Raw genomic sequence first — 13,031 nt, 5'->3', positions numbered from 1 at the left:
GTGTGTCAGCTCCCAAAGGATACAATTAACACAGTAGAGGAACTTCATGATTCAGACTTAGGTATTCTTGCCTCTTCTGGCCTCCTAGTCCGTCTAACCACTACCCTCATCTTTGCAGAAGTACTTGTTCAATGCACCAACAATTGCACATTCATCCTGGACAGAAGAACTCTACTTTCTAGAATCTCACTGGTAAGATGAGATTTCACAGCACTTCATGAAGGCATTCTTAGAATCATACTCATCCATCCTTTCAACCCAGAGTTCAATATTTAAATCCTTTACCAGGATTTCCAATCAAGTCTCTTTACTTGCAGCAAGTCAGGATACATTCATTCCCATTCTGAAATTATACTCACTCTGAAAACCCACAACAAAGGGCTAGGGATAGGGCGCATTGGTAGAGCATGTGCTTAGCATGTGCCAAGAAAGCCCTGAGGTCCACCAGAGCCACATGAATATTAAGATAAAATAAGCCACGGGCATACACATATCTTTTGATCTTTTCAGTCATTTAGAAAGCTTTAAAATGTTAGGGGCATTTGGAAACTGGAATACCAAACAACTGATCAACAAAAGTGACAGTCTCCTTCTAACTTTTTAAGTAAAAAAATGAACAGTCTCTCACAATTCTTTTGGACTGGCAAGTGTTTTTTAAAGTTTACGTGCCCTTAGGGGTTGGGGATTAGAGGTTGGGGATTTAGCTCAGTGGTAGAGCGCTTGCCTAGGAAGCACAAGGCCCTGGGTTCAGTCCCCAGCTCCAAAAAAAAAAGAAAAAAAAAAGTTTACATGCCCTTTACCTAGTTTATCAATAAGCCAGCTCATGCAAACTTTTCTCAGTAGCATAAACAATAGATTATTCTTATTTTACGTTCGCTGGTTATTCTGTACAAACAAGCTCAGATAACTGCTGTGTGCACTACACAGTAACTCACCCCTAAGATTTTTCTTTCTTTACCCCTAAGATTCCAGTGTGGCTGTCAGAGTTTTGGGTAATGGCTGGTCTAACAGGCCAATGTACCACAAGCGTCAGGAAGGCAATGGCAGCAGTCCAGACTCAAGGGCGCTAGGGTGTGAATGCGGGGATGTGGATGAGGATTAAGATAACTTGGGTTATACATGCAGCACTGCTCCAGATTCAAAGCATAAGTCAGTGGAAAGGCCACTTCACCTCAGAGCCTCAATACTGTCCTCAAGTTAAAAGCTTCGGCCTCGGTGGTACAGGAGGGAGCCTAACTGCCTTCCAAGTTAAACACTTTAAAATTACTACTACTTTGATTGCTTTTCCTTCTCCAGGGGTGCTGCTTAGAGGCACTCAGAATGTTTGACACATCTACTTGGGTTTTCCTACAATACTGCCTCTGACAAGACTTAGCTATTTTGAACCCCTGGTAAGGTCAGAATAGCACCAAAATCAGCACAGAAATTGTGGACCTGGCAGAAAGGTTCCTGTTGTGAGACCTAAGTGTAAAACAGTCAACGGGTTATCCGGGCCTAAGGAGGTTCCATGTGCACAAAGTGAGTGTGTTCCTTCTTAAAGAGCAGAAGATGGAATAGTATTGAATGCACAGGCAAAGTCAGAAGCTAAACAAATGGGATGCATATTTTAGATAATAAAAAAGGCTTGGTCTGAAAAAAATCACTACTACTTTGAAAAAAATTTTAATAGTTCTGACTGGTCACCTGCCAACCAATCTTTCCAACAGGCCAGGATGCCATTTTTGCAGCTAAATTAAATACCATTTAATTCACGTGACAATGGTGTTGTTTTGAATACACCGGTGGTGGTCAGCATCTAAACCTGTCCAGTCAGAGCAACCAGAAGATGAAAACTGGAACCCAGCTCACTCCCCACAGAGCTCGCTTCGTTTCCAAGCAAATAAAAAGTTGATAAACCGAGAAGTTTCTGGCATCCTAGAGTAGGTACAGATTATTTGGGGTCAGGAACAATCACAATCTAGTCCTAGGTCTGAGCATGAGTAACAAATCAGCTGACAGGTCGCCACCTTCTGTGGGACTCCAGAAAGTGTGTGCTCTGCAAATGACACACTGCGAAATGGACAAAGAACCAGAAAAGCACTGCCAAGTCACACTTTTCATCTCAGATGCCCTCCTAGCTTTTGAGGTGGGACTGGCGGCCGAGGGAGGACCCCGGCCAGCCCGCCGCCTGCAGCGCTTGCCCCGCCCCGGCCGGCCGCCCAGCGAGCACAGGTAATTTCACAACCCCATTAGCGCATTCCAAAGCGGAGACTCACGGCCCGGGAAGTTCACCTTGCCTCGAGCCCCTGCGAGGCGGGCCGCCGTGGGGGAAGGGCGCAGCGGTGAGGGGGCGCGACCCGCACCCCACAGACCTGTCTCGGGTTCCTCCAGCTTCGCTGAGTGGTTGCCCATGTTCGGCAGATTCCGATGGCCGCCAGCTGGCCGGCCTCGGACCGAGTGGCTGCCGTGCCGCAGCGCGCGCCCGCTCTCGCTGGTGAGGCGGTAGCGTCCGCTGGTCCACTCCAGTCAAAGAAAGAGCCGAGCGCTTTCCAGTTCCCCGCGGCCAGAGAGCCGCTCCTCGCGCCCGCAGGCGAGCCCCGCCCCCTCATCTTCATTCACCACGCCCCCTGGGAAATCCTCACTACCCGCCCCCTTTATCTACATCCCGCCTGACTGCCTTGCCCCGCCCCGCTCAGCTCCTGTAGTCCGTCAGACGAGGCTCGCCCCCTGAGCTCCTCAAAGCCTGCCTGTAGGGGCCCGCCCCTCTCATCTGCATCCTGCGGCCCTCTCGCCTCAATTCCTGCTGTCTGTCAAGTGAGGCCCGCCCCCTCATCTGCATACCGTTCCGAGTGTCCAAAGAGCCTCTCCAGGCCCTTTGTCAGATGACCGACTTCAGGCCTCCTCTACCCGCCCACGCTGAGAACTACAGCTGGACAAGGTAGGCTGGAAAAACCCCACTGTGGAACACTGAAGCCAAGTGCCATGGGAAAGATGAAGTCTTGCACATGAGAAATCAGATCTCTCTGGACAAGAAAAACCTAGCGTTGACACAGGGCAGACATTTAATTAATATTTTTAAACAGGGCGAATGAATGAATGAATGTGGAACAAACAACTCTCAACGAGGCAAAAACCAAGCTGGCAGAGTCCTGCCCACGATCCAATGCTTATAATACTGTGCACGCCAATCAGAAGCAGAAACTGTGGTTGTCAGAAATGGTTTTATGGAAATGACTCTGTCCATCCTTCATCTTACAGTTGAAATTGCCAGACCTAACTAAATCTTACAACGTCAATACTGAAGAATAGTAAAATCACGAAGAGCATGACAGGCTCTTTCCCCCGCCTCACTAAGCACTGCTTTGTTGTTTGGTTGGTAGTTGTTGCTGTTGTTGTTGTTTTGAGACAGAGTCTCTGTATGTACCCCGGCTGTCCTGAAACTCTCTATATAAACCAGGCTACCCTCAAACTCAGAGATCTGCTTGCTTCTGCCTCCCCAGGGCTATGATTAAAGGCCTGCACTACCCATTCTGGGGAACACTGGTTGTTTATTATTTTTATTAATTTTCTGAGAATTTCATTCAGTGTATTTTGATCATACTCATCCCCAACTCCTCCAACCAACTCCTCCGCCCCTCTGTATTCCCTCCTACTGTTCTTTTGTCCTTTTTTTAAAATAATCCTTCAAGTCCAATTTATATTGCCCATATACTTCTAGGTGTGGTCCATCCACTGTAGCATTTCTTTAAGGGCCACACCCTTAGGGAAAATGACTCTTCTTCCTCTTGAAGCCATCACCTGTCTAGAGCTTTTTTCTCAGTTGGGGAACCAGCCCTTCACCCTCCAAGCTAGAATGCTGACTGGCTTGATCTTGTGTAGGCCACAGTACTATGAGTTCACCGGTACAGTGGTCTGTAAATACTATCAGTGTATGTCCAGCCCAACCCCCTCTTCTGAACTGCAGGCTTTTGTGAGTTCATTGCCTTCTCCACACCATCTCTTGACAAATGCTCTTAAGGCCTAAGATGCAACCCGGTTTTACCAAAACAAAACGAAATGTCTAGATTCTCTTCCAAAGACATGTATGTGTCTCTTGTGCTTTCTTTAACTCCCTAATTTAAAATTTCCTTCTTCCAGTGACTCAGGTCAGCAACTTCAATTCCTCTCACATCAAGCAAATCCTGTCATGTAGAATGACTATTTTGTAAAAGCCGCCGTGAGGCCAGACTCACCGGATCCCTACTACCCCGTGGTCTTGTACTTCCTGCTTCTTTGTCCTGGAACAGACTTCCCCCAGACACTCATTTTGCATAGACCCTATGACTCACCTCCTGGACCTGGGCTTGAAAGTCCTCCTATTCAGAGAAGCTGCTCTCATCACACCCAGACCAGCAGATACACTCCTCTATTTACGGCTTTCTAGGACATGCCTGGTCACTGGGCACAGTAGCACTATTGGGATACCATAGGAGAGACGTTTGAAACTCCTAGTGAATGCCTGAAACTGCAGATAGTACTCAGTCCTATGTATACTCTATTTCTTCCAGCACACACACTTCCAGTACACTTCTGATAAAACTTTATTTATAAAGCGGGCACAGTTAGAGGCTGGCAATATTTTACAAGTGTACCGTGTGACCTTTTTTCCCTGTCCTTGAGAATGTTCACCTTTTTATTTAAGGGGAACACTCTATGATACCCGTTTGGCATATTTATATTACCAGTGTCACTACTGCTGGGCTTTCAGGCCGTTATTAAAAGAAGGGTTACTTGAACATGGCATTGCAGTACTGTGGCAGGGGATGTGTATGATGAGGAAGAGAGCTGCTACCTGACCAACAGGAAGGCAGTGTATTTAACACGGGCCTTCTCAACAGAGGGATGATTCACATTCTGAAGCTGTATGGCATGAGACTTCACTGTGCAGGCTACTAATGATACTGCAAGCTGAAAGCTTATCGACCATTAGTTTCTGGAATCTTCTACTTCACATTTTATCTGTAGGTAACTGAAACTGCCATAGTCCCATCCAGGGTGGCAGGCACTGTATGCTAATCATTGTCCTCCCACCAAACTATGTCTCTTGAGAGCATGAATAAATGAAGGAACATATAGACTCTGCCATATGTAAATCATCCCTTGCTTGTATTGTTGTTTACTGTTTCTACAAGATAACAGTACTTATTTTTAGTGGTAATACCATGAACTGATTTTTTCAACACTATTTTGTCAGACAAGTGTCACATACATTTTTGTAATCTACAAAACCTCCCAGAGCTTTAAGATAAATGGTCTAGAGAAATAAACTATACAAGACGATGCTGGAACAAAAATCCACACAGAATCATGTTCAAACTCCCTATTCGTTTTTTTTTTTTTTAAAGAATGGATCCAAAAAAGATCAACTTCCCCTAAATAATTCTCTAATGAGAGACAATCCTGAGTCTGTAAAGATTTTTAAGGGTTGGGGATTTAGCTCAGTGGTAGAGCACTTGCCTAGCAAGCGCAAGGTCCTGGGTTCGGTCCCCAGCTCCAAAAAAAAAAAAAAAAAAAAAAAGATTTTTAAGAGTGACATAGCTTCTGTTTACAGAGTAGTCCTAAGCTTATCCAAAGAGTCTAGAAATGGATGAGTCACTTTATTAATTCTGTAAAACGCCAAGCACGCCATTACCAAACCTCTTTATGAACACCAGATCACAGCTCAACCTAGCCTCTTATGAGTCTCTCAACTCCCACATCTAAAGCGTTTAGTCAGTTCTGTATTTCATGTTCTTAACATGGTCTAGCTTTTACCCCACTCTTGGCATTACTATCTTCTGTTCAATGTAGGCCTTCATTGCTTTCAAGGGTGACTGCATTGGCTTTGCAGCTCAAATTGCTCTTCCTTCCAACTTTTAAATTTTTCGAGGGCTGGAGAGGTGTGTCAGCAGTAGAGAGCACTTACTGCTCTTGAAGAGGATCTGGGCTTGATTCCCAGCACTCACAACCATCCACAACTCCAGTCCTACAGATCCAAGGCCTTCTTTTGACCTCTGCAGGAACCAAGGACACACATGGTATACATACAAGTGGGCAAAATAGCCCTTCATATGATAAATTATTAATCTAATTTTAAAAATAAAAAACTAATAAATTTTTAAAATGCAAGTCTGACTTTATGCTGTCTATGTTTAAAAGCTTCCAGTGACTCCCCTCTCTATTAAAGATAGGGCCCCTATTCATAGGCATGGCACAGAGATCCTTCTAAAGTCTAGGACTTCAATTCCACGCCTACAACTCTAGCATCATCTTTCAAACGTGTGGTATGGTTTCTACTTTATATTCCAGCAATTACAAGGCCAGTTGCAGTCCTAAACATCCAGCCTGTGTATCTTAAGCCTCTGTGTTTACAGACACCAAGCCGTCTGCTATGAATCAAATTGTGCTCACCCCAAAGGAACTTGTTCAATGAAGCCTTAAGGGTGGGACCCTCCTCTTACTAGTAGCTTTAGAAGGAGAAAGACATCACTGTCATGAACAGACATAGTAAGAAGGTAACCTTATTTAAGAAAAGAATCCTCGGGGCTGGGGATTTAGCTCAGTGGTAGAGCACTTACCTAGGAAGCGCAAGGCCCTGGGTTCGGTCCCCAGCTCCGAAAAAAAAAAAGAACCAAAAAAAAAAAAAAAAAAAGAAAAGAAAAGAAAAAGAAAGAAAAGAAAAGAATCCTCATCAGAACTGGAACTGTGACCTCAGAGCCTCTAAGTCTTGTAGGAAATTAATCCTTATCATTTGATCCACTCCATGAGTGATGTTTGGTTATGTTACAATTTTATTTATAGACTAGGCACTACTGGCACCTTCTAAAGTCTTATGCAAGCATCTCCTTGACAGAACTCAGTATCTTCTTTCACTGGACTCTGGGACTTTGTAAGTGCTTACATTTCCCATATCCTTACCCTAGGTTAATCACCTTTTCCTGTGAGTCTGGAATCACTCTCTAAGAAGCAATGATCACCTTGGCATCACCAATACCTAATACATAGGAATTCAGTTACATCCTAGTTTGTTCCTCTGTTGCTGTGTTACAACAGTGAACAAAAGCAACTTAGGGAAAGGGGGTTTATTGGACTGACCCTTCCAGATCACAGTCCATTGGTGAGGGGAGTCAACCAAGATCCGAAGCAGAAATCACTGAGGGACACAGCTTGCTTGGCGTGCTCCCAAGCTCACATCCCACCTTATTTATACAGCCCAGGCCCGCCTACCTACAGGTGCACCACCCACATTTGATAGACTATGTCCCCTTATATGAAGTGGCAATCAAGAAAATGCCTCACAGACAGGTCCACAGGCCAATCTTATGGGGGCAGTTCTTTGAGGCTCCCTCTTCTTGGGTATGCCAAACTGTCAACCAAGATTAGCCTCACAGGGTAATAATTTCTTTACTCACAATGTGACTAAAGCATTAATTCCTCAAACAAAAGCTGTCATGAGAATTGAATCTCTAAAACAGTGGTTCTCAACCTTCCTAATGCTAAGACCCTTGAATACAGTTCAATGCTGTTGTGGCTGGCAACTCCCAACCGTAAACATTTTTGTTGCTACTTCATAAATGACATTTTGCTACTGTTCTGAATTGTAATGCAAATATCTGAAAAGCAGGATATCTGATGTGTGACCCCTGTGAAAGAGTTGTTTGACCCTCAAAGCATCAAAGAATTATTTGAAACTATTCCAGGGTGGTTACACTAGTAATCTCAGTAGTTGGGAGAATGTCACAAGAGGACTGTGGTATATTTAAGGCTATCCTGAGCTAATGGTAAAACAGTTTTATTAAAAAAAAAAAAGGCTCTGCTGCCCATAACATTTCTGTTATTAAAATGAGCAGACAAAAATCAATCTATAATTTTATTATTTATGTTTTTGAGACAAGGTCTCACTGTGTTTACCCTGACTGTCCTGGAGGTTATAGTGTAGACAGGCAGAGATCTGCCTGCCTCTGTGGGCATTAAAGGTGTGCACCACCAAGCACGATGGAGCTTCTCTCTTTGAAAATGGGTGATGGACCTGAACAGGTGTTTCTTAAGTGAGATGAAGAGCCAACTGACATTTGACAGAATGTCCAAATCTCTAATCACCAGGAAGATGCAAATTAAAACTGTGAGGCATAACTATATCCATGAGGATACTGTCATTACCAAAAGGACAATGCTGTCTAATAAATCACAGATGAGAATACAGAGCAAAGAGAACCATATGCATTGCTGATGGAGTTGTAGTTGGTATAGCCGCTTTACGGTATGGCGGTCCATCAAAAGCAAAAGATTCAAATTGCCTCGTGACCCACAATCTCATTTCCTGGTATGTGAAGTAACTGAAATTGATGTCCTGAAGAGATATCTGCACTACATGTTTCTAACTTTACTGACAGCAGCCAAGGAATGAGTATCTATCACTGGATAAAGAAAATGTGGAAAAAATACCTAGTGGAATACTATGTAGCCTTTAACAAACTAAAGACTGTCATTAAAAACAACACGTGTGTGGGGCTAGAGAGCTGGCTCAGCGATTAAGAGCACTGACTACTGCTCTTCCAGAGGTTCTGAGTTCAATTCCCAGCAACCACATGGTGGCTCACAACCATCTGTAAATGGGATCTGATGCCCTCTTCTGGTGTGTCTGACAGCTACAATGTACTCATATAAATTAAAAAATAAAACACGTGGGTTGGGGATTTAGCTCAGTGGTAGAGCGCTTGCCTAGCAAGCGCAAGGCCCTGGGTTCAGTCCCCAGCTCTGGAAAAAAATTAATAAAAAAATAAAACACGTGTAGAACTGGCAACATTATGCTAAGTGAAGCAAGTTAGATGTAGAGAAATGCTGCATGGTCTCACTTATGTGTGTACTATGGAAAAGATGATCTCAAAAGAATAAAAAGAAAAATGGTTACCAGAGGCTTCCCCAGATTTGAAAACCATATTAATGTTTGTCATGATGGTAGACCACTGCTGAGAGAGATGTTGAGAAAAATAATCACCATATTTTAATACTGATTACTTCCACAAGAGAGTCTTTAGAATAATATTGGATTTGTTATTGTTTTGGGGCTCTGGTTTGGTTTTTGTTTGCTTATGTGTTTTTATTTTTTATTTCATTTTATTTTTTGGTGGGGAGGTTACAAGAGTGAAGGGCAGATATGAGGGGATGGAGTGATGTGGGGGGACTCCGGTGCATGATGTGAAACTTACAAAGGATAAAAAGTTTTTAAAAATACTTTCTGGGTCTTTCCTTTGAATCTAGTTTAAATTTTATTTTATGTATATGAGTGGTTTTACCTGCATATGTAAGTGGACCTTGTGCGCACCTGGTGCCTGCAGAATTCAGAAAAGGCCGTAAGATCCCCACTACTGGAGCTACAGACGCCTGTGAGCTACCAAGTGGGTGCTGGGAACCAAATCTGGATCCTCGGTAACAGCAATGAGTTCTCTTAACTGCTCCGGCACAGTTTGGATCTCTTTTTTATTTTTAAAAACTGGGGTAAATGGGCATACCATTTAACCGTGCACAGTTTCACAGTGGGCAGTCTGCTTACACCGCTCTGCAACCGTCACTATCGTGGTGACGCCTCCTGAGCCCTGGGATTGGAGGTATGTAGCATCCTAGCAGGCCTGCATACACAAGCTTTGGAGAAGAAAAAGAGGGAAATTCTGGTACATTCTATAGCACGGAAGAGCCTTGACGCCACTGTGTTAAAACAAACCCTTAGAGAAGGACGGGGGTGATGTCACTCCTGTGAGGCACCTAGAAGAGAAGAATCTGCAAAAGGGAACGTTCCTAATTGCTAAGCCATCTCTAGCCCTAGAATGTTCTAGTTTTTAAGGATGCATAGCATGCCATGTTGTAGTCATTTGTATCCATATTGTATTCATATGTCTATTAATGGACACTTTAATCATTTCCACCTGTTACTTTTTATACCAATATACTCCATCATGACTAATCTTACTTTCAATTATTTGGGCATATGCCCAGACCTAGTAATACTTAGATCAGATTACATTTTTCTTTAAGAAGAAATAATTAAAGATGGGTGGTGGTGGAGTATGCCTTTGGTTAAGCACTAGGAAGCTAGGTTCAGGGCTATACAGAGAGACCCTGTCTTAAAAAACAAACAAACAAACAAACAGAAGTAATTAAAAAGACATTATTTTGTTCTGTATTTTTCAAGCTATCAAACATGAATTGTTTTATTAAAAAACTATTCCATTGGAGCTGGAGAGATGGCTCAGTGGTTAAGAGCACTGACTGCTCTTCTAGAGGTCCTGAGTTCAACTCCCAGTAACCACATGGTAGCTCACAACCACCTAGAATGACATCCATTGCCCTCTTCTGGTGTGTGTGAAGACACCGACAATGTACTCAAATATAAAACATAAATAAAATCTTAAAAAATCAAAAACAACCAATTTCATTGAAAACAAACAAAAACCAATGTCATTACCTTATCAAAATAAAAATAATAGTTGGGTATGGTAGTACAGACCTTTAATCCCAGCACTTGGGAGGCAGAGGCAGGCCATCTCTGTGAGTTCAAGGCCAGGCCTGATCCACATGAACTATTAAAGTGGCTTTACGTGCACTGCACTCAATATCCTAGAAGGTAAGATAGTCCTCATCTTACATTCCATGAATTTCTTTTTTTTTTTTTTTTTTTTTTGGTTCTTTTTTTCGGAGCTGGGGACCGAACCCAGGGCCTTGCGCTTCCTAGGTAAGCACTCTACCACTGAGCTAAATCCCCAACCCCTCCATGGATTTCTTTATCTAGGAAATAATTTTCAGTACTTATTCTGTACATCACATTATTCAAGTTTCCCACATTCTAGAGAAGGGAAAAGTTCAGTTTTCCCAATGAGCATAGCCACCTTGTTGAAGGAGGACCAGGTTCACACAAGAAGAAAGCCAAGAGGAGCTTGAGAGGAGCTGAAGGCAAAGAAGCCAAGTGGCTGACTCAGACACAGGGCTCCTTGGGTGAACGCCTGCACACAGGCTTGAAATACTCCAGTGGTGGGGGCTGGGGATTTAGCTCAGTGGTAGAGCGCTTACCTAGGAAGCGCAAGGCCCTGGGTTCGGTCCGGCTCCGGAAAAAAAAAAAAAAAGAACCAAAAAAAAAAAAAAAAAAAAAGAAATACTCCAGTGGTGGAAAGGTGGCCAGTGTGGGGAGATTCTGTCTGGATAAAAGCAGATCAGTGGTTGGCCTGAGCTGGTGGTAAAAACAGGGCAACCGGAAGGAGGGAGATCTGAGGACTGACAGTGTTTTAACCCTGGTTTGCCAAGACAGTTATAACGTGGCCGATTTATTAAAAACCACTGGCTTGCACACCTTAGATGAATTCTATGATATGTAAGTGATCCCCGACCCCTCAAAGTCAAGCAAGGTAAGTGCAAAAGCCTTAGGACTGTATTGTTTTCTAGCTGAAAGAAGCTGGACCCTTGCTCTGAATTTAATTAGCATGATTGAAGTCTGGCTAGCTGTGAAGAAGAGATGGGATGGAGGGGGCTGGGGGTGCCTGACCCTGGAGGTGCCTGGCTCCAGAACTGGACTTTATTCAAAACAATCAAGGATTATTAAGCAGGAAGGAGAAGCAGGCAGGGCAGGATATGGTGAATCGAATTTTAAATGCAAAAGGGACATGCTGTCGTGAGTCCCTTCATAAAGATCTTTTGAAGGAGGTGTCGAGTATGAGCCTGCCCCTTCTCAGTGAACTGCATTCTGTTCATGTCTGCAGTAGCAGGAGGACACAGAGGGATGAGGAGGCACTTGGCATGGACACCCGCATCCTGAACAGCAAGGCCCAGCTCTGGGCTCGTCTTTGTTCAGAAGGGTGAACAAAGGCTTGATTGTGAAGAAGTCAAAATCAATGTTCCAACTCGGGGAGGAGATACGGCTGCAGTGGGATCACATGAATCTAGGCAAGAGGTTGTCAAGGTGTCTCACCAAGGGAGCAGTCTGAAGGCTGCTGAGCGGTACGGTGGTCTGAGGAAGGATGTGTATTAGCCTGCTAATGCACACAGTCTCCATTTAACACTTGTCTGATAACCAACCCACCAAACAGCCAACGAGCACTAAGTATTCAGACATTGGCCCTTGGCAAAGCGCGTACTTTGGCTGAAAGTAGGTTCCCCTCATAGACACCTGTGCACTGCTGCCTCCAGCATTGAGCTGTCTGGGTCCTAAGAGTCAGGCAGGGGTGTTTGTCCCTAGACAAATGCTGGTAATATTTAAGATGTATAACTTATCACAAGAACTGATGAGGAATGAACGTGTGAGTTGGGGGTGGGGGGAGCAAGAACACACTGAATATATCCAAAAGGTGCCTACCTGCAGAAACTACAAACCATGGGTGTGTCTATAAACATAGGAAACATTAACTGTGTGTGTGTGTGTGTGTGTGTGTGTGTGTGTGTGTGTGTGTGTGTGTGTGTCAGAAGAGGGTACCAGATCTTAATACAGATGGTTGTGAGCCACCATGTGGTTGCTGGGAATTGAACTCAGGACCTCTGGAAGAGCAATCAGTGCTCTTAATCACTGACCCTCCTCTCCAGCCCCATTGTTGTTTTCAAGACAAAGTTTTTCTGTGTAGCCCTGGCTACCCTGGAACTCATTCTGTAGACCAGGCTGTCCTGTAACTCACAGAGATCTGCCTGCCTCTGCCCTTGGGAATGCTGGGATTAAAGGCGTGCACCACCACGCTTATCTATATTCTTTCAAGAACTTATTTTATTTTAAAATAAACATTGAAGCTTCCCCATTACCTTACAAAACTTTTGAATGTGGAATGATCAACAGCCTAAGCAGTTTTAGTAGGCTATAAAACCAGCAAAAACTCCAGTTGTCTAATGATGAATATCTGAGAACAATTGTTTTGAGTGGCTGATTACCAGCTTGGGGGAAAAAAGTTTGCAAAAAGGTTAATTGCAATTTAATTTCTGTACAGAAATAATATTAACGTGGTAAGTAGCCTTTGCTTTCTTCAACAAGTGGGACTGATTCTCCATGGCGTAGATGGGATGGG

At 43.7% G+C, this 13,031-nt stretch overlaps 1 protein-coding gene across 6 annotated transcripts in view; it reads right to left on the bottom strand.

The window, feature by feature from the left end:
• Specc1 (sperm antigen with calponin homology and coiled-coil domains 1) overlaps window positions 1-13,031 on the bottom strand; it is a 273,961-nt gene that overhangs the window by 146,217 nt on the left and 114,713 nt on the right. For 2 of the 6 annotated variants that reach the window (XM_006246503.5, XM_039085967.2), the window contains exon 1: window positions 2,352-2,701. The exons of the other annotated variants lie outside the window; for them this stretch is intronic. In XM_006246503.5, the coding sequence (XP_006246565.2) occupies window positions 2,352-2,391 (40 nt within the window). In that variant the 5' untranslated portion in view covers window positions 2,392-2,701. Of the gene's footprint in view, window positions 1-2,351; window positions 2,702-13,031 lie in introns of those variants that run through there. 6 annotated transcript variants of the gene reach the window in all.

The sequence above is a fragment of the Rattus norvegicus genome, chromosome 10, assembly GCF_036323735.1.
Source record: "Rattus norvegicus strain BN/NHsdMcwi chromosome 10, GRCr8, whole genome shotgun sequence".
Classification (NCBI taxonomy): Eukaryota; Metazoa; Chordata; class Mammalia; order Rodentia; family Muridae; genus Rattus; species Rattus norvegicus.
This window is presented reverse-complemented; position numbering and strand designations above follow the sequence as displayed.